The sequence below is a fragment of the Hyaena hyaena genome, unplaced genomic scaffold (assembly GCF_003009895.1).
Source record: "Hyaena hyaena isolate Hyena2069 unplaced genomic scaffold, ASM300989v1 scaffold_330, whole genome shotgun sequence".
Lineage (NCBI taxonomy): Eukaryota > Metazoa > Chordata > Mammalia > Carnivora > Hyaenidae > Hyaena > Hyaena hyaena.
This window is the reverse complement of record NW_024080961.1, coordinates 945,774-967,460: the sequence shown is the minus strand read 5'-3', so window position 1 is coordinate 967,460 and position 21,687 is coordinate 945,774. Positions and strand designations below refer to the sequence as shown.

Genomic DNA, 21,687 nt, shown 5'->3' with positions numbered 1-21,687 from the left:
ATACACCCCCACGGTATCACCCTCTGACAACGTTCCCCATGCTACATATTCATTCAGTCACTCATTCAAAAAGTATTTATTCAACACCTATTGTGTTGCCGTGGGCCGTTCCAGACCTTTGCTTATATCTGTGAACCAAACAGACAGAAATCCCCGACAGAAAGAGGACCCCTGAATTTTCAGTCAAGTGGAGATTCAATTCCCAGCTTCCAATCCCAGGTGGAAAAGAGGGTCAGTTGCAAGAGGGAGATTAGAATTTGGCATGAGAAAAAAATCTCTCCCCCACAACCCTCTGATGTGGAACGGCCGTTCTGATTACCTCAGTGGCTTCAGCATAAGCTCTCTCTCTCTAGCACATCGATTTAATTACACCCGAGAAGATAGTGTGGGGACTTAGGCAGCAAAATCCTATTTCCCTCAGCAGCCTGGAGAGAGTCCTCGGTGAATTCCTGTCCCTGGCATGCACTTATTTTGATATTAAAATGAAATCTACATTAGCTGTATTTTTGGAAGGAAGCTGACTTGCTGGGGCCTAAGAGCTTTACACATATCGGGAGAGGCTCCTTAAGTTCCTCACCACGACCCCCCCTGAAATGCAGGGGAAGGAGAGGCATTAGGGTGGGAGCCATCTTGGAGAGCTTTTGGTCTGGAAGACACGAGTGTCACACAGAGACAGTGGAGGCTGGGAGCAGAGGCTCCAAAGGATTCAGGGAGGCAAGACGCACACATTACTTCAGCGTCTTCCAACCGTCTCCCCCCAAGCCTCATCTTTCGGGGTCTAATACCTCATCTTCTTCCACTTACACCAAGGTTGCACCTGGGCCCAGATGTCTGCGGCTGGACCGCCCCCTCCGTACGGCACCTGAGACAACACCAAGGAGTTTTCCAGGAACTAAGTCATGAATGGATAAAAGGAAAAATCTTCCATTACCTTTCGTATCTACCACCCAGGCTCAGAGGCACGTCTGCGGTGGTTTTCCACTGGAAACCTGATTCATCACAAGAGCCTCTTGGGTGATGGGTCTTGGAAAACAAGGCTTTTCCTTCATTTGTAGCTCTGCACACAGCCCAGGCTGTTCTGTAAGTCTGCTCTTTGGGACACTTCACCCCATTTCGCTTCTCGGGCTGATTTGAGCAGACAGCAGGAAGGAGGCTCCTGGGACCCACGCTACTCCTCTGTTTTATCAAAACTCAAATACCTTCTCTGACAACAACGTTGCCATGGGAAAGGATCAGTCTCTATAGCTGCCCTAAGCAAGCACTTCCTCGGCCCACGCTCACGCTTCCTGCTGTCCTTAGCGGCTCTCCTGGCACTGGGGCTGGGCGGGGCCAGGAGCCCTGCAGGAAAAACTCAAATACAAATGCACTTTGCTTTTCAGTGGCTTCACTCCTTTAACTAAGTAAGTCTGGGGGGCTGCCACAGGGCTGTGCGGACCTCCAAACATTTACACACTCAAACTTGACATAACCCTTAAAAGTCCTGGGGCCTCCTATCACTGGAAAGATTTTCCTTATTTTCTTTTCTCCTATTGTATTTACTTCTTATTCTCTGCTTCTTCTGAGGGGAAGAATGATAGGAGTCGCTAATATCTACTGAGTGCTTATTTTGTGTCTGGCACAAGTGTAAGGACTTAAATGAATCAATGCATTTATCCTTAAAGCAAACTCTATGTTCTTTTTTCAGATTAGAACATCAAAGCATTACATGGCAAGGGAGTGGCAGAACTGGAATTTGAGTCCAGAGCTGGGGTTCCCCTTCTAACAGCACTGATAGTTTTGGGGCGCCTGGGGGGCTCAGTCGGTAGAGCATCCGACTTTGGCTCAGGTCATGATCTCATGGTTCATGGGTTTGAGCCCCGCGTTGGGCTCTATGCTGACAGCTCAGAGCCTGGAGCCTATTTCGGATTCTGTGTCTCCCTCTCTCACTGCCCCTCCCCTGTTCACGCTCGTGCTCTCTCTCTCTCTTAGAAATAAATAATAAAACATTAAAAAATTAAAAAAAACAGGAAACTTCAAAAAAATAAGTATTAAAGTAATTTTTTCCCAGGGTGCCTTGGTGGTTCAGTCGGTTAAGCTTCTGACTTTGTCTCAGGTCATGATCTCACGGTTCGTGGGTTCGAGCCCCGGGTCGAGCTCTGTGCTGACAGTTCAGAGCCTGGAGCTTGTTTCAGATTCTGTGTCTCCCTCTCTCTCTGACCCTCCCCAATTGTGCTCTGTCTCTCTCTCAAAAATAAACATTCAAAGAAAAAAACGAACACCGACTTCTCCCTTCTCTCTAACATTTTTCCAAGTCTTAATGTCTGGGTGGCTGGAAGGCCACATGGCGAGCTGCTTGGGTAGGACAGGTACCTGAATAGCCTGTAATGTCCATCGCCTTGAGATTCCGACATTTGATCACTGTGAGCGTGAGCCTGCCTGCTGTGGGCAGGTAGCACAGCGAGAACATGATCTCTCCCAGATCCACGCTTTCCTGCAAAGAAGCAGACAAGAGGGCAGATGAGGGGGACACAGGTCCCTGGGCAGCTGCCACGGGCCACTCTGGGGCCCAGGAGAATGCCCTTTGGGGCAGAGTGCCATGTCTTTTGGACCCAAGGATCTGGTCTCCATGCCGGGAGTAGCTGGGAATTAAAGTCAATGATCATGATATTGCCTCTTCAGTACAATTTGCTCCCTTCATTGTTCCTTCCGAACTCTGCTCAGATTCTGGTCCCGGTCTTCACGGACCTGCTCTGTGCTGACTTGCCCTGCATGCGTCCCCTCCCCACCTCCCTTGGCTGCAGCCCCGGGACCAGCAGCCCCCTTTGTGGCCCGGTCCTATTCCCTTCCAGCTCGCCCTTCTGAGCCACTGGTCCCCTTCACTCCACACCCCAGCCCCTTGCCGGGCTCGTGGTCGTGACCGTGCACCAGACACACCCCGGCCATCCAGAGCTCTCTCCCAGCAGGTCTGCTTCCTGCGCTTGGCTCGGTTGTTTCTCACCAGTCCCTCTGCTTCCTCGCCTCCCTGGAGAACCTCCAGCTCTGTCGCCTCCAGGCCTCAGTGTGGACACACTAGGGATCGTGACCTCACTCCGGCCACGCTGCAGACCAAGGAGATATACAACTCTACATCTCATTTGTGCCCGGTCTTGGATCCCCCTTGTCCTTTCCCCTTAAATGTGGTCAACCTTCAAAAATGACCCCAGCAAAGAGTACACAGTGCTGTGTCTCCTAGAGGCCCCAATTCTAGGAAGTTTCTGAGCAACAGGGAACAGGAAAACTTCAAACAGGGTAAAGATGTCTGTATGTCAGTTACATCGCTCTTTCCTGGACTGCTTCCTCTTCTTCCTCCCTCCCCCACCCCCGAACTTGATGAAGGAGAATGCTGCTGCTCTGAAACCTCCCCTCAGCCCCTGAGGCTGGCCTGCTGCCCCAGGGACCCCAGGTGGAAGAGGAAGAAGGCAGGGTTTGCGGGGGGGTGGGGGGCTTGGATTTCAGATGGGGCCATCTGTTCCTTCAGGCATCCGTTCAGTCAACAAATGTTCACTGAGCACCTGCTGTGTGCTGGGTGTTGTTCTGGGAAAGACCAAAATACACAAAAAGCCCTGCCCTGATGGAGCTTACATTTTTACTCGGGCGAAGGGCACCTGGCCCAGACTGGAGAATAATCCAGACACTCCCACCCCTTCCCTAGCATGTGGCCCCAGCTCTCCTCCAGATGGAGCCTTGCCCTGGCCCAAGATTCGTCTTGGTATTTTTACTCACCCCACAATTAAATCCCAGAGTGGCAGAAGGGGGGTCTGGCTGGGGCAGAGCCGGACACCTCGTAGGGGCAGGACCCCCTCCAGCACACAGAGCCTGTGATGCCACAGAGCCGGCGACCCCAGACCCACAGCCACCAGCTCCCGGGTCTGCAGGACCTCTGCAAGCAGGCAGGGAGTGCTGTCACCAACCCTACTTCGCAGGCGGAGCACTCAGGGTTCAAACTCCCTTCTCAGAGCTCTGCCGGCCAGGCTTATACCGCTGGCGGGAGATGCAGCTGGACTCCTAACTCTTAGGAGAGTGCTCCTCACACTCCATGCTGGAGCACCTGCCAGCTCACTGAGGGAGCACCTCAGGGTAACCCCGGCCCCTCTGGACCTTATACCACAGCTTCCTGCACCTGTTCACTTGTCGGCTCCTGTGGGCTGAGAACCTGATGGAGGCACCGAGCTTTGTGGAGAGCACATAGTCCCCCCTCCACACGCACATGGTCCAGGGGCGTGTCACCAATCAGAAGAAGTGCCGGGATCTCCACCTCCCTCAGGGCGGCTCCTGGGCCCTTAGCCCTCTAGTCCAGGGAGCAAGAGAGACACAGGAAATGGTCGAGCGACAGGGTGTAGAGGGAGTGTGATGGCCGGTCCCCTCCTGCAGCAGGTCCCCAGGGCACCCGGCTGAAAGTCCTTTCTCTGACCAAGGCACACTGAGGTACAAGGGGGGGCCCCCAGCACCCTTCATGTCCCTTACAACCCTCCTCGGTTCGTTCCTGCCCAAAGTTAGAGAAGCCTTTTCGACCCCATGGCAGCACCAAGAACTAACCCTCTCACCTGCCGACCATGTGCCACGTCCTTCAAAGCCAGATGGTCTCAGGAAGCCCTGCCACAGCCTTACGAGGTATGTGCTCCTATCGTCCCCACTGCAAGCGGCAGAAAAGGACTGCTTGGTGAAGTTCAGTAACTTGCCCAAGGTCACATGGCCAGTGAGAGTCCTGGTGCCAGATTCACACAGATCAGTGCTGCTGCTCAAGCACCCCCAGTAGCTCCCCTTGTTCTGCTTCCAGAATCAAAGCACGTCTTCTCAGCCTGCACTAAGGACCCTCAACAACGGGGTCTTGTCTTACTTCTTTGCCTGGTTATTTCTCCCTATTCTTCTATGCCCCCCCCCCCCAAAAGTGGTCCCTTCCTGTCTTCATGCGGACAAACCTGTGCATCTTGCAGGGGCCCTCACCAAAGGTCCAGCCCACAGAGAGCACCTCTCCCCCCACACCCCTGCAGCACCTTCTGCCCCTGGGCCACTCAAAGGCGTTACCAAGTCCCCCCTCTGCTGCCGCCGTGCCCTCCCACTAGCACCTGGTGCAAGCTTTGCTTTACGCCTATCCGTGCTTTGGGCTAAGCATGAGAGGCGCTACATGAATGCACGTAGAAATAGATGGTTGTGTCTTAGCCAGGAGAGCCCTGGAAGGAGTGGTCCTCAATGTCAATGCGCCCGAGAAGGAATCCTGTGGCCCCTCTGTAGGGAGTGGCTTCTCTACGATACAAAGGGGCACTTTTAAGGGCCGTGCAGCTCGGGAGAGTCCAAGTTGAGTTGATTATGGCCTTAGGAGACCTGCCTGGGGTACCGGGGGTCTCTCAGGGTAAATGGAATCACTTGGGGCTCTATGCACTGCCCCTAAGGACGGCTCCTTTCAGGGGACTGCCAACCCGGGAGGTGCCCCTCTTCTGCAGGGGCGCCTTTTCTGGACCGGACTGTGGCAGCTGGGGAGCAGGTGGGGTGCCAAGTCAGCGGCATGCCGTGGGAGCCCCTGACCCCAACTCGGGCCCTTGCTCTCAACCGTGAACTTCCTTCTCCGTCACTGGGAAAGCCAACGGGCTAAGATCCCCCCGTGACTTGCAAGAAGAGAGGAAAGGGAGGCCAAGCAGCTAGTTCCAGGACCTTTTGCGGTGGGTGACTGAACCTCGTGGGGCCTGACCGCTCACTGGCTGCTCGTGGCTCAGCGGGTCAAGGGAGATGTTCCCTTGCACATACACACTGCAGGGGACTGGCTTATCCGAGAAATGAAAATAAATAGGTTACTTCTGAGTAAATAGAGGGACGGGGGCCAAGCAAACAAAGAGTCAGCACCTGGCAGCCACCTCCCTCTCTGGAAAGCTCGGGCCCCAGCTGGGACCCTCGGGCTACCTTGCCAGTCCTGGCTCTGCCCCACCCCCTTTCTCAGGAGGTTTCAGCTCCAGATCCTGTGCTCCCTGCCAGCCTTTTATCCTCATTAGTGATGCTTAAGACTTTGGCTTTAATAAAACCAGGCTGACCAGGGGCTGCGGAACAGCTCACACTTTATTGCTTTCCTCCTCACTTGCTGTCAGGGGAGGCCGCCTTAGGGCTTCTGACTGGTGATGAGCTCTCCAGCGATGGAGAGGTCACCACTGTCCAAAAATTGGTGGAGACCGACCTGGCCCTCCTGCTAGACTACGGGCTGATAGGGCGGATCTGAGCCCAGTGGCAGCTGGCTTTAAGTCCCGGCTAGTGTTTCGAAGGAGCAGACCCGCGGCCAGTGTAGGGAGATCCAAGGTGTTGGCTCCTGGAGAAGTCTGTCCTCAGGTGCCAACTGTCTATGTGACATTGTCACTCTCCCTTGGCTGCAGCGCCCAGGCGTCTGGGCAGTAAGTCGCATCCACAGCACACCGTTGCTCTTGCAACAGCTCACTATAGATTTCCTTCTCTTTGATGTGCTCACATGAGCCCCAGGCATAGAAAAGAATTCTTGTCTGTGTGCTTCCCCGGGGGGAAAAAGCAGTGAACCCCGAGTCTGGAGCCTTGGACTTTAATCCTTCGGCCACTGACCAGCCATGAGAGCTTGGGCATGTGCTTTCAGATTTCTAGGCTTCAAGCTGTAAGATGAGATGATTGTTCTAAATGTTATAGCCTTTGGGTCCCTCCCTGCCAGCCATAAAGACCGAGGAATCACACTGGAAAATGTAGCATCAGTACCACCACTTGGGAGGGTGCCTGACTGGTGTCCATTGCCAGCCTCAAGGAATCCCGCAACTTCGTTTTGAAATCCAGATGCTCTCATTCCTTTAGTCCCGACTGCCCCCAAGTGTTTTTGTTCCTCTCCAGGGCCAGCCTCCTCCTCTTCCCTCTAAATAGGCGATGAGTGGTGTCAGGACCTCCATGTCTGTCTTGGTAATCAAGGCTTCCCCATCTCTTAGAGAAGGCTTCTAGTCTTTTCGTCATTAAGTGGCTTGTCTGAATCTCTCACCAGCAGCAGAGAAGCATCCGCTACCCTTTCAGGAAAGCCACAGGAGACCTAAAAGGATGTCTGAAGCCCAGGGCAGGAAGTGCTGTTAAGCTACCCTCGGGCGGGGGCCGCCTAGAAGAGAGACAGGGTGGAAGCCAATTTGGCTCCAATGGGTAGAGAAAAACAGCCAGTGAGCAATCCCTCCGTAAAGGTCTGAGACTTGGAATTGGTGGGGGAATGGGGGGCGGGAGGGGGATGGAGAGCTGAGTCAGATTTGGAGGCTGGCACTTGGGGCTGGGCCATCTCCTCTGGTATCTGCCCCTCCATCCCCCCAAGTACCACAGACCTCCTCTTCCATAGCCCGTGTCACCGCCATAACTTTCCTGTTGCTTGAGGGGATTATATGGCAAATGGTGAATTCTCTTTAGATTGTGGGCTCTTTCAGGGTCTAGTTTTCCTCATCAACATACCTGTCATGTCTTACCCAGAGCCCAATACACAGTAAGTGCTCAATAAATACTGGCTGATGAGCGAAAGGCTGAGAATACAGATTTGGGGTCAGGCAGCTCTGGGTCCAAGCTCCAGCTCCGATGTCCATGAACAGTGTAATTTATCTCACCTTTCAAAGTCTCAATTCCTAATCTGTAAAAGGTGCTGATAACAGTACCTTCCTCTTAGGGTTGTTGTTAAGATTAAATGAAATAATTTGTGTAAAGCGCTCAGCATAGTGCCTGCCACATAGCAGGCTCTCAGAAAGTATTAGCTGCCAGTATAATGATTACTTCTATAAATACAAATATGATAAAGACCTCACCGTCCTGGGGCAGGCACACGGGAGAGAAATGTTGGTTTGATGGGTGCTTTAAAAGAGGTGTGGGCAAGACGTGGGGGAGCGGAGGAAGGAATAACAAGCTGCCCAGGGTTACAGGGAGGCTTCCCGGAGGGGGTGGCATTCACAGGGTCTGGCAAGGTGAGCAAAAGGAGTTTGCTGCAGAGGAAAACGAACGAGGACATTCCAGGCAGAGGGAGGCGGCACGAGAGTCTCAGGGTGTAGAGGGGAGACGCAGGGTGGAAACAGCGCCCCCCCCTCAGGAGTCCACCCTGGCTCCTGCCCCACTTCGTCCACAGAGTCACCTTCCATCCAGACCCCCACACCGGAGACCAATTTCGTGGGTGCCGTTCGTTGGCCACCCACCTACTCAATGTTCATGAATCTGGGATATGAACAGACAGGGTCCCAGCCCTCCAGGGGTCTGTATTCTAGGGGAGGGCGACGCAAAGAAACTCAGCCAGAGAGGCTCCATCCACAGTGGTGGATGACTGTGACATGACGGGGGCTGGGGGGGGGGGCACTTCAGAGTGGCTGGGAAGGCCGGCAGACCTGGGAGGGGAGAAGGAAGAAGAGGGGATGGCGATGTGTGCCATGGGTCGCCGACACACACTGGGTCGGGGTCGTGAGAGCTGGCAGCTGGAGAGCAGCGGGGGGGTGGGGGGGGGACCAGAACAGGGCAGAGGGAGCTGGGGGGGAGCCAGGGTCCTGGAAAGATGTTTGCATTTTATTGCCTGTGGGAAGCAGAGCCGTCCGCAGGCTTGTGGAGAATGGACAGTGGGGGGAGAGAACAAGCTTCCAGGCCCTTCTGCACAATCCATACCTACTTGTACACGCTGCTCTGCCTTCCACGTGTCTCCAGACCCCTCCCCTCTGCACGACCTCAGCTCTGGCCCCCGCCTCCCCTTGCCTACCTCTGACCTTTCCTCCTGGCTGTTCTCCTGCTCCGAATCCCCCAATGGCTCCCCACTTCAAATCCATTCTGTAGCTGGAAAACCTCTTCTCTGTCCAGAAGCGCAAATATATACAACAGATAAAAAGTGGCTCAGAGACAGGGCACGCAGGGCTCCTACCTTCTACCCCACAGCCTACCTCCTTGCACTTCTGGGAATCAGCCTGAAAACCACACAGAATTGATTTCACGCCAGTGAGTGTGCTTTTGCACCCCCATGCTTTGGCCTGGTTCTTTCCACTTCCTGAAACGATCCGTCCCTACCTCTGATGGTCCTGGATGACACTCGTCTTTCCAGGCCAGCTCTTCTGTTCCTTCCTCTTACACTGCTTCCTCCTCACTCCCTTGGTCTGACTTGGGGGTCCCCATTGCCCCCGGGTCTAAAGGGCTGGGATCAAGTGTTACAAATGCCTCAAAGCAGAGGCGAGGGTTTCTGAGACAGTTAGTAGGTTCTAGTGTCTGGCTGGATGAGGGGGCTGCAGGGGAGGAGAACGGAGACTGACACCCCGCCCGCCCAGCTCCCCCAGGGCCGGCTCAGCTCTCTGCTGGGAGCCAAGGGGGCGGGGCGCTTCTTCGGGTGCAGAGAGGACTCCTGCTGTGAGCACAGGGCCTGGGTTCCAGGGCGCTGGGGGTCCGGGGTGGCCGAGGCGGAAGGGCGGGATGGGAGGGCTGGGATGCAGGGCTCGGGCGGGGTGCCGGGACCATTCGTTCCGGGTTCCGTCTTCGCCTGCTTTCTCTCTGAAGTGCTTTCTGCCCCAAAGGCTTTGCAGCGATATGAATAAATGATGGGGCAGGAGAGAGGTGCCTTAAATGAACTGCACGGAATCCAGCTGCAGCCCGTGGCATAGACCCTGGGAGCCAGGGATGGCCCCGGGGAACAGGGAGACCCCCCAGCTTGCACTGGGCCTGTGGCGGGGGCGGGGGAGTAGGGTAGATCCTGGGGCTGGGCTGGGTCTCTGGGACCCTTCGGGAGGTTAAAGCCCATGGGCAGGAGGCAAATATTCCTGTATGCGCGCATTTTTAGGGAAACAGATGGTTTTATTTAGCAAACTTTTGCTCAGCCTCTCCTCTGTAAACCTGCCCTTGAAAAGAGGTTTAGTGCTTCACATGCACCATTACTTTTGGGCAAATATCCGTGAGTCAGAATCACACTGGGAGGTGCAGATCTCTTCCTAATGACTTTTTAAAAGGTGGGCGGAGAGGGAGAGGGGCTGCGAGGGGGTGGAAGGAGCTTGAGGATAGCGCAGTTTGGGGAAGTTCTAAGGGGCAGAGGTGATGCCTGGTCAGGCCGGAAAGTCCGCTCCACGGGTGCCCGTCCTTCCACAGGCACGCCATTAATGAGAGACGGGAATCAACGGCACATTAATGAAATTAACGATGAGAATCTGTCTTCATTCCTCGCATCCAGTTGTCCTGCTGTGTGGCTGTCAAACAGCGGTCAGTTTCCCCCCAGGAGAGGGTGGGCGTCTCAGCAGTGAGTGAGCTGCCGTCTGCCCCGCGCAGGGCAGCGGCAGCAAGGGCTCTCAGCAGGGGGGAAGATGCCCTGGGCCCAGTGAGGTTGTCCCCTGGAGCAGCTAAAGGGGCATTTCTGCAAACAGGTGCTCTGGGGGACGCCCAGCCGGCAGGGCTTTGGTCTCAGCCAAGGGCACCTGCTTGAGGAGCCAGTAACAGGAGCTTTAGGGCCCTCGCTGGCCCGAAGGTTTAGGGCCTCACCCGCCTCCTGCTGCAACATGCAAGAATCTGTTGGTCTTACCAGGGTGTGGCTGTCCTTTTCACAGCCTTCCCTGAGGTTGGCCATCTCACTCCAGAACATCTGCTTCCTTCCGTTCTCCCACTCTTACGGCTTCTCCCTCCCAGTCGCTGCAGGATCCCCCCATCCCTGCCTCTAAAAACAGCGCACTTCTAAACACACTCTCTCTCTGATCATCCATAATGTTAATACCCATTTCTATTCTCAGGACTCCCAAATGTATGGCCCCTCATAGACCTCTAGGCTCCTATATCCCACACAAAGTCACCACGTAGATGTCTCACCGAAATCTAAAATCTCTCAGATGCTCAAAGGTGGACTTTGACCTGCCATTTACATCCTCCTCTGGTTCTGCCTAACTTGGCAAATGGCGCCTCCATCCACCTAGCTGCTCAAGCTGGAAACGAGGCAATATCGCTGATGCCTGCCTTCCTGCCCCCTGTACAAGTAGCTCACCACCTCTCCTGCCAATGCCACCTCCAGAGTCAGTCTCCAGGCTGCCCCTTCTCTCCGTCTCCGAGGGCAAATCCATCTCTCACCTGCCCACTCACAGCCACCTGCTAATGGACCTCTCTGCTTCCCTGTGTTCGCCTGCCCCACTTTCCGCACGGCAGCGAGTGCTCTTTCAAACTTATAAGATGAGGCACATCACCCCTCTGTTTAAAACCCTCCAATGGCTCCCTCTTGCACTAGGAATAAAATCCCAAACACTTACCAAGACCCACAGGGCCCTACCTGATCACAGTCTGAGTCTTCACCCTCCCCTTCCCAGAAGAGCCGAAATATTCCAGGGTCTCCCTGCTCCCTGGACTGTGCATATTCTGCTGTCTCCATTTGTCCATTCCTTCCCCAAGTCTTCATATGGCAGATGTCCGTTCATCCCTCAGGCCTCTTCCTCCAAAGCCACATCCTGCTCTGGACTGCGTGTTCCCGAAGGAGAGGGACTGCATCTGTTTTACCAGGAGTGGGACCAGGGTGATGCAAACCAGGTGCCCAGGGCACAGAAGTGAAGGAGGCTCATGCATGCCTCCAGGAAGGAGGGCCTCCTTAAATTTTGCCCCCTGGGTACCTCGTTTCCCAGACCCTAGTCCTAGCTCTATATGGACTGAGCACAGTACCTGGTATGTAACACAAGCTCGCCACATATCTGTTGAATGAACGAACAGCTTGGTTACAAAGGTGGTACAAAGGGTTGGTGCAGGGAATGGACCCTTGCTTAACCTTGGACTCTGGTCTGCCCAGGAGTGTCCCTGTGGGTAACAAGATGGCTTCAGGGTTGAGCCTCATCAGGTGTTCCTCAGGGTGTGCTCCCCTTGAGGGAGGTGGAGGCTTGATTCTTGAGCTGTGCCCAACACCTACTGAGAGTCAGAACTCCAAAGTCGGGGCCAGGTGTGTGAGTGATTGAGAGGCTTCCCAGGTGATTCTTAGGTATCCTCAGTTTGCAACATAAGGCAATGAGGGGATTCTGAGGCGGCTCTGGATCAGACCCTAGAAGAATCGCTGTGGCGTGGGACATAACCAGCATCACTCAATATCAATGCCGCCAGACCAAAGTGAGATTGATGAAAGGTGCAAACAAGGTGCTGATGGGTCAAAGCCATGTGAGATCCTCCTGAAGGGGCATACTCACTCTCACTCTTTACCTTTCCTCAATGCACCACAGGCACATTGGATTGCCTAATTTTAGCAATAAGATGCCCCCCCCCCAAATTTAAAGGGTCTAAGAAACCTGAGTAGGGTTTTAAAGACGTCTGACGTTTTCTGTAAATACTCTGATTGCAGGTGTTTTCCAAGTGTGTTTCCCTGGCCAGCAGCATCAACGCCGTTTGGAACTTGACAGAAATGGAAAATTATTGGGCCCCTCCCTCACCAGGGTGAGAGCCATTGCCTTTTCCATTTAGAAGAACCGGCTGAGCATGCACACTATGGCCAGGAGTTTGAAGGGGGGTTGACTTCTTTTAACCTACATTTTTTGGTGATCAAAGCCAAAGTAAAGAGAGAAGGAGACTAACAGATATGGCACAACTGGATACTTAACATAGATTCACCTCATTTCATTCATACCACACTCCTCGGAGAAGCCCATAATCATTGCCATCTTCAGGTTCAGAGAGGTTAAGTAACTTGCCTAAGCTCTCAGAGTGATTGACTAAGTCTGAGTTTGGACTCCTGTCTGTTGACTCTGAAGACCTTGCTCTTCTCCACCATGACACTCAGCCTCCTCTGTCTGGAACTGTGCGTGTGTTGCTAATTTCTCTTCACCCCCACCTTCTGCCCCTGGCTATTAAGGGCCAGGTGGGCTAAGGACCTAACTGGTTTTTGAAGGTGAACCTTCCAGTTGCTCTGGTACCTCTCTCTCTGCTGCTTCCTCTAGAGAGAAGACAAGTGGGTGGTGTCAGCCAACATTACAGATTGTGAGGACATCCATCTCCTGAGCACTTAAACCAGCCAGTGCTGCCCCAACCCCCCAGCCTGTCATTCCTCACAAAATGCACCTGTATGTCATTGTGTCATGAGGTACTCAGCTGTTCCCATGGACACTGCCTCATGTGAGAGGTTGGGAGGGGGAAAAGCTGGGCCAGTGGAAGGCATAGCCCTTGGGCCGGAAGTTCTGGTCTCCATGCAAGGACCCTATGCTCTCTCTGCACAGAGCTTCCCACCTGAGCTTTACCCCAGGGTGCAGACACCAAGATGGATGGAAAGGGGTGGAGGAGACACCCTTATATGAAGAGTTTTGTCTCCTGCAGAATGGGAGTATTTTCTTCATTTTCGTTTTCTTGTTTCCTTAGGTTTTGAGGAGGGTGGATGGTTTGCAGTCCCGGTGGGCTTCTTGGGAGAGTTGCAGGTGTCCTGTGTGGGGATTCATTCTCTTGATGAGGGATCTTTGTGGATCCAAGGAAGACCACCCCAACCACATGCCTCTAGGCAGCAAGAGAAACCACAAGTGATTGCTCAGCTCACCCAGTCCTAGCATCTAAATGGGACTGCACCAAATGGAACAATGAAGCCCTCTTCTGAAAATACCACTCACACTTTTCCCAGTGGTCCGCCATCCTGGAACTCGGGAAATCCTCCCTACGTCCAATCCACATATGCCCTTCCTTCCCAGTTCCCACCTACTATTTCACCATGATGCGGACGTTACGCCTTCAAAGTCTGGAAGACTATCTCAACTCTCACTGAATGCTCTTCTTCAAAGCCAAGAAATTCAGTGTCCCCGACCTTCTAAAATTTTCAGGCTCCCCATGGAGACCCACAATAATCAACAAGGAACATTCAACTGGAGGTCTGGTGGGAAGCTGGGGTCTTGCAAGGCTCTTCATCCAACAAGAGGGGAGGGAATCACTAGTCTGCTTCAAGGGAATTAACACAAATAGCTCTGGTGGGGGTTGGGGGTGGTGGAATATGTGGGGTTTGGGGCAGAACCTTGGGTTCAAGTCCCTGCCCTTCTGTTTTCCAGCTGCATGACTGTGAACGTCATTGAACTTCTCTGACCTTGTCTGAGAGTAAGCATCAGCCACCCTCAGGGCGAGTTCCTACAGGGCTTAGCTGCTCGAAGCCCCTGAGCTGGAGCCGTGAGAGGAGGCCACACAGTGGGTTTGCCAACTGCTAGGAGAAAAACCAAGATGTGGGGCGCCTGGGTGGCTCAGTCGGTTAAGTGTCCGACTTTGGCTCAGGTCATGATCTCGCGGTTTGTGGGTTTGAGCCCTGCGTTGGGCTCTGTGCTGACAGCTGGCTCAGAGCCTGGAGCCTGTTTCAGATTCTGTGTCTCCCTCTCTCTCTGACCCTCCCCTGCTCATGCTCTCTCTCTCTCAAAAATTAAAAAAAAAAAAAAAAACATAAAAAAAAAAAAAAACCAAGACGTACGAGCGGCAAGCACACGGTCTGTAAACTCACCCCCCAGCCATGCCGGGACAGCTGGTGGCCCAAAACCCACCTGGTAGCCCGAAGGGCCAGGTGTGTCCCCTGAATGTCTGGGTCAGCAAGAGGAGAAGGAGGGTCAGCTATGTCCCTGAGTGGAAGGTGACAGTGAGGACATCTTTTAGCCTGGCTTTTAGAGGCCGGCTCCTGGCTGCAGGGACCCCAGAAAACCGTGCTGGTTCGCAGGCGGCCTCTTCCCTCCATCCCAGCGGGGGCTCCCCTCCCATCAGCACCTTCAACAAGCAGGGTTGGGGGGACATCTTGTGGGTCTTCTCAGGCTGCCGGCTGCAGCTTGGGTGTCCCCAGGACCAGGATGAACTTAGTGCCAGGAAGCAGGGTTCAAATCCCCACCCTGCTGTCGACCACAGAATGAGGGAGGGCGAGTCACTGCAGCTCCCTCAGCGGCTGTAACATGAAAGCTTTGTACCAGGTGACAGCACCTTCTCATCATAAGACGGGATGCCCCGTGAGGCGGACCGCACGCGCGCCCTTTACCCACTGCAAGGCAGACTCTTCAAGCATCTCCACACACTTTCAACCTGCTCCCTGCTTTGTGCTGCCGTGGGGCTGTAGCTGGCAGCTGACTGGGGCTGGCTTCTGGAATCTCCAAGCTGCGTTCTGACAGTGCATCACCGGGAGAAGCAAGTAGCAGGGTGGAGCCCCAAGGACGAGGGAGCATGTCTCCACGGCCTCTTACAATGTCGCACAGCTCTGCGCTGGGTGGTTGTTGGGAACCAGGCCCCAGGCCTCTCTTCCCCCTCTGCCCACCTGGGGTCTCAATGATGAAACACCAAATTAGCCCCATTATTGTAACCCCACAAATTATTGGCCGCACGTTCCGCCAGAGCCAGCTCATGTCTCTGGCCGGTGAGCAGGTGACACTAACGGGTATTTCCGCCCTTCCAGGCACCAAGTGCTGAGTGGCAAAAACAGGATGAGGCTCGGGCGGGGAGGCAACTTGGAGAGCGGGGGGCTGGGAGGGCCAGGCTCCCAACTGCTCGAGGACCAGAGCCACGGCCGGGGGCGGGGATGGCCTGAGCTCCACAGCAGGACGTCCTCCTCCAGCAGCCAGTGCCTCCTCCCTCCCCGACTCCCATCCGCCTCTCCTCTTACACCACACAGAACATCTCCTGTCCTGGCAGCAGACGCCCCAAACGAGAGTGGAAACAGCGCGTTCCCAGGCAGACCCAGGCCCTTGACGGCCAGGCCAGGCACGGACACTGGCAGGACCTGGGTTCACTGCCGTTCACACGGCCCCTGGCCCTGCCCGCACCCAGCAACTGTCCCCCGGCCCCGCACCTTCTTCAAGACTAGGGTGGGAACTGGGTCTCTTCAAAGGCTTCCTGACCAAGCGCCCTCTGTGGTGAGTAGTTTCAGAGTAAAGCCCTCTCTGTGATAATCAGTATAAGAGCTCAAGGGGCCAGAGATATGACAAAGATCCCTGCTCGTTTTCCAGATCACAGAAACAAGGCTTTGAAAGGCTGTGTGGCCTAGGTGACACGAGAGGGAGTTCCCCAATTCCTAGGCCACTTTGGAACCCCTTTCCCTTACTTCCCAATTTCACACCACATGTATAATTGAGTACCCACTAGATGATGGCCAAGGGCTGAGGGTTAAGAGCCACAGGGGACAGAGAAACCAATGAGACCAGAGGGTGGCAGAGGAAGGTCAGGATTCCCAGGCTCCAGGGATGCCCCCTTCTACCACGGTTAAGGATGATTACAAGGGCAAACAGTCAACATACCACCCGTGGTGAGCACTCACTGACTTCCCCACACCTGGCTAAGCCCTCTGTGTGTTTATGGAGTAGGAATTCTTCTTTTTCTTCTTCTTTTCTTTTTAACATTTATTTATTTTGAAAGACAGAGTGAGACAGAGCACAAATGGGGAAGGGGCAGTAGTGGGGGGGCACACAGAATCCAAAGCAGGCTCCAGGTCCTGAGCTGTCAGTACAGAGCCCAACACAGGGCTTGAACTCATGGACTGCGAGATCATGACCACAGCCGAAGTTGGACACTCAACCGACTGAGCCACGCAGGCGCCCCAAGGGGTAGGAATTATTCTTACCCACATTTTACAGAAGAGGAAGCAAGCGCAGAGACGAGAGCCACAGAGATATAAAGCAGAGATATCAACGAGAGAGCAGGGGCGGTGCCCCACACAGCCAAACCAGCCACACCCGCCAAACCAGCTTGATTTTGTGGAAGGTTGCCATAGGGATTAAATTCATCACACTCATTCCCCAATGTTGGGGATTCCCCCAAATGCTTCTGGAGTCCTGTTTAAGTAGCGAGTGACAGAGCTTTACGGATGTTATCTCAGTTACTCATTTTCTTCTTCTTTTTTTAAAACAAAAATGTGTATTTATTTTTGAGAGACAGAGCGAGTGTGCAAGCAGGGGAGGGGCAAAGAGGGAGGGAGACAGAGAATCCCAAGCAGGCTCCAAGCTGTCCGTGCGGAGCCCTGTGCAGGGCTTGAATTCACAAGCCAAACCATGAGATCATGACGTGAGCCAAAATCAAGAATCGGATGCTCAATTTACCGAGCCACCCAGGCGCCCCTAGCTAATCATTTTCACCAGTCTTTTAAAAAGCATCTCATTTAAATCTCATGAACAAATTTAGGAACTAGGTCTTATGACTACCCCCACTTTGCAGATGAAGAAACGGAAGCCTACAGGGGCTACTATGGTTTTGGGATTCAAAGACCATGCTCTGAAAAGCCTCCATGATGTTCCTTATTCTCTCCTGTCCCAGGGCTGGGAATAGCTTTGCTTTCCCCAAGCACCTGGTCTGTTTTCATGGACATAGAATTCTGGGACTGTTTCCCTCGTGTTACTTGCTAGAACGCTCCAAGTCAAACGCGTGCCTGCTCTGGGCAGTGGACGGCAGGGTCCGCTGTGCTGTGTAGGGGTGCCCCTGACCTTCATTGACTGTCTTTCTGGACCCCTTTGCTACATTTGTTATCATGTTTGAAACTAGCTAAATCCCTTCGGGAGCAACACTAACAGACAAAAATAAATCAAAGTTTCTGCCACTCACGGTGCAAACTTGAGACAGTTCACTCGGTCTCTCTTAGCTTCATTGTCTTGATCTGCAGACTTGGGATAATGCACCTACAAAGACTCGCTGAGGATTGAATGAGAAAACGTGTGCAGAAAGCTCTGTAAATTCAATAGTGCAAATTCAGGCAAGCAAGACCTGTCAGTAACATTGTTATTAATAACAAGATGGGTCCCTGCCCCCGGCACCTGCACCGTGTACGGTCTGGACCCAGGGACTGGCGAAGACAGTCTAGTTGGCTGGTGCCCAGTCCGACAGTGGGGAAGACCCCCCACAGCCGTCCTGGTTTCCAGGTCCACCACCGGGTGGCCTGATGCTGGCCCAGGGAGGGGAGCGGACCTACCCCAGACCTCACACCTCCCAAACCTGGAGGCAGTGCCTGCTGCTCGGCCCCCTGAAGAGCTGACTGGAATCCCCCAGGGGAAGGTCAGTTCACTGTGAGGTTCTAAGGCCCCCCAGGACCCTCCTCATCCCCAGGGAAGAGGAGACCAGCAGCCTGTCCTAGGGCTCATGCTCAGGGCGCTCAGGGGTTGGCTAATAATAGACAAGGAGTGGCCTTGGCGTATGGTGAGAAGGCAGTCCTGGGGCTCGCCACCCCTGAGTGTGTCTTGACGACCTCACCTCTGAGCCTTGGACCCACACGCCTGACCATCCCCTTCCCCCTGTTCTCCACACACCTCCTTCCCTTCCTTCCAAAATCACTTCACCACAGAAACTTCCAGGCCTCCTCTAGCCATTGTATCAGCACTCTCTGAGTCTCTGTTGCATCCATGTGATTTTTCTAAGCAATAGGAGGGCTCTGGGTTTCATCAAAATAGTCATGGTGGTTATTTCAGGACAATGGCTGTATTTTCCAAAATACCTAAAACACCACCTTGCTTGGAGGCAAGGAAGGATGAACTATATTACAGTCATACCGCTTTGAAAGAAAATGATCTGTTTTGGTTCTCTGTTCTAGCTCTTTAAGACCGTGTGACACCAGGAGCACCTGGGTGGCTCAGTTGGTTAAATATCCGACTCTTGATCTCGGCTCAGATGATCTCATGGTTTGTGGGATCAAGTCCCATGTAGGGCTCTACGCTGACAGCACAGAGCCTGCTTGGGATTCTCTGTCTCCCTCTCTCTGCCCCTCCCCTGCTCATGCTCTCCCTCTCTCAAAATAAAGAAATGTTTTTAGAAGTTAAAAAAAAGTTTAAAAAATGTGATTCCAAAAATTTCCTCAGTTTGCCTCATCTACAAAATTGAAATACTGATTTCTTACTGGGCCGTGAGGTTAAGTGAGATCATAAACTTGGAAAGTGCTTTATAAGCATGTTAGGTATTACTGCCATTAGCATCAGGAGTCATCACCTATGGGAAGAAGCTCCGAAGGTCGTTTCTCATTGATATTTAACAGCCTCACCGCAACCTTGTGACATACAGGTTATTTCGCAATTTTATGAATGAAGAAACAGAGAGGTAATGTGATCCATCTGAGGCCACACAGCAGAGGCGGGAGGATTCAAGCCTTGATCTCCTGACTCTGAGTCTTGTTTACCTGCATGTCCTTGAAGGGCTGGCACCGTACCCGCCATGTTCCTCGTGGGGCCTGACTGGCAGCCCCGAGCTGACCGTGTGGCCTTAAAACCGTCCTACTCCCTCATCCTTAGCCTCCCCACGAGTGAACCCAAGAAATAATCTTTATTCTCCTTTCTCGCCTCGTGGGAGACACAACCTAGAGCAGTCGTGGGTTTATTACCACCTCTCGTATAGGTGTCGATTAATAAGCGGCATAATCTTTAGGACACACAGTCTCGCCCAGATTATTCTTTTCCAAATGCAGTTCCGTGGGGCAACCACTAGTGTCCCGTTCTGGGCCGCCTGAGCCCTCTGAGGAGGGGAAATGACAAAAAGCTGATCCAACAACCTTGTGTCAGGGACCCACACCGTGTGCGTGGGGGTGGTGGCGTGCAGCGGTCAGGCCCGGGGAGGGCCCTGCTGACACCAGGGAGATGCTGAGATTCCCCCTCCCCATCTCACCCAAGAAGAAACGATTGCTTGGTCCGAGTTTCTATAAACAGCGCCCCAATAGCGTTGGGGGATTATTTTTCCTTAGGGAACACTCACTCCCTAAAGAGCGCTGAGTGTTTGCCTAGCCTTGGGTAAGATTTACTAATATATATTAAAAAAAAGAAAAGCCCTGTCAGCAGGAATTGGAATCACCAAGGCGTTCGCTGCCTGCCTTCCTACCAAAAAGGCCCAGAAGCAAGAAGGAAGTTTAGTGCCCCCGTTTCTCCCCTTAAAAGCCACCTTGGAGCCCTGAGCCCACCTTCAAAATGTCTGTCCAGGGTCTGCCTTCCCAGGACAGCTTGCCGGCTCCAGGGTTCTCGAATCACACTTCCTCTTGCCTCACTGCCCTCAAGGCTTTCAAAACTTCTACGGCCTTCCTTCCTGCTCTGTCGCTTCCTGCTAACTTGCAGCTAATCTGATGCGTGATTAATCTGATGCATCTGATGATGCATTTGAGGACGCGGTAGGGAGAGCTCCTCAGAGTGTCACTTCAGCAGGGACCTTGGGTGGGGGGGTGACTCAGCCGGAGATGCTTTCTGCGATGTGGGGGGAAGCATTTTCCAGCAGGTGCCTCAAATCACAAAGCCAGTCTGTCCCCAGCTTCTCAAGAAGGGCAATGCTTGTCATGTTTGCCCGACACGCCACCAGAGCTGTTTTTTCCTCTCTCTGGATGTTGGACTGTTCCTAGCACGTGGTCCAATGTGTCACTACCAACATGTGAGTCAGCCAAAGGCCCTCGGGGAAAGTGGACTCACTCAGCCCCCTAGGGAAGGAGCCCTACGCAGTGCTCTTTGAGGGGGTGGGAGGAACAACCTCTCCCCAACCGGCCCCATGAAAACAGGACTGCCTTAATCAGGGTGGGGAGGGGGGGTGCTCTGGAGAGCACTTGCCAGGTGAGGAGGGGCTGGAGCCCCCTTCTTTCCCCCCTGAGCTCCCTCTTCTTCTGGGTTTTCTCTCTGGGTCCAGTTGCCCTCTTGAGTTCTGCTCGTACACTCTCTTTAAAGCTCCACCGCCAGGGGCGCCTGGGTGGCTCAGCTGGTTGGGCCTCCGACTCTTGATTTTTGCCTCAGGCCATGATCTCACAGTTCGTGAGTTCGAGCCCCACATTGGGCTCTGCGCTGATAGCTCAGAGCCTGCTTGAGATTCTCTCTCTCCTTGCTCTCTCTCTGCCCCTACCTTGCTTGCTCTCTCTCTCAGGTAAATAAACAAACAAACTTAATTAAGAAATTTTAAAATAAATAAAGCTGCGGGGCGCCTGGGTGGCTTAGTCGGTTAAGCGTCCGACTTTCGCTTAGGTCATGATCTCGCGTTTGTGGGTTCGAGCCCCGCGTCGGGCTCTGTGCTGACTGCCAGCTCAGAGCCTGGAGCCTGTTTCGGAGTCTGTGTCTCCCTCTCTCTCTGACCCTCTCTCGCTCGCGCTGTCTCTCTCTCTTTCTCTCCTAGAAATAAATAAAAATAAAAAATAAATAAATAAATAAATAAATAAAATAAATAAAGCTCCAACTCAGGTGCAGACCCAAACCTTGTCTACTCCTGGTTCCCACAGCATCCCTGAAGTGGGCTGTACTGGAAAAAGGGACTTGTCTCAACACTATGAGTTAACAAAAGGAAATAACCACAGACAACACAAAAAGCTTGCAGGTAGAACGCTTCTGGAGTCTTTAATCGTTGGGCTCTAGCCCAGAGGGGGCTGGGACAACTTCACAGGCCTGTCCCTGGGGTTTCCCCTGGCAGCTCTCTGCCCATTTCTGGGGAGTGGCATCCTTTCTTTCCTCGACATTCATCCACGGTCTCCTTACGGCCTGTACCCTTCCTGGTTGAGACCCCGGCCAGTCCATCTACCAGTCTGGGGCCTCCCTTTCAGGCCGCACCTTGGTGGGAAGAGCTCCACCCACTAGCAGAACTGGGAGGGTTGACATGGATGGTGGTCCCCCTCCCCTGTCCTATCTTGGCGGTCCCCCCGTCTAGCCCCCTAAGGAGGGGCTTCATCTCACAGACACAGGGAGGGCCTCACCTGCCCTTTTCGGGGCTCACAGAATGCCAGTGGCCATAGCAGGTGTTAGGTAACAAGAGAAAGCAAATGTCACTGAAAACAATTGCCTTCTCCGGAGGGTGGAGCCTGGGAAAGGCAATCAACCAATCCCGGGCTTCCAC

General features: G+C 53.6%; 1 protein-coding gene across 2 annotated transcripts in view; it reads right to left on the bottom strand.

The window, feature by feature from the left end:
* SYT6 (synaptotagmin 6) overlaps positions 1-21,687 on the bottom strand; it is a 57,995-nt gene that overhangs the window by 11,016 nt on the left and 25,292 nt on the right. For both annotated transcript variants that reach the window (XM_039249107.1, XM_039249108.1), the window contains exon 4: positions 2,350-2,470. In XM_039249107.1, the coding sequence (XP_039105038.1) occupies positions 2,350-2,470 (121 nt within the window). The remainder of the gene's footprint in view (positions 1-2,349; positions 2,471-21,687) is intronic.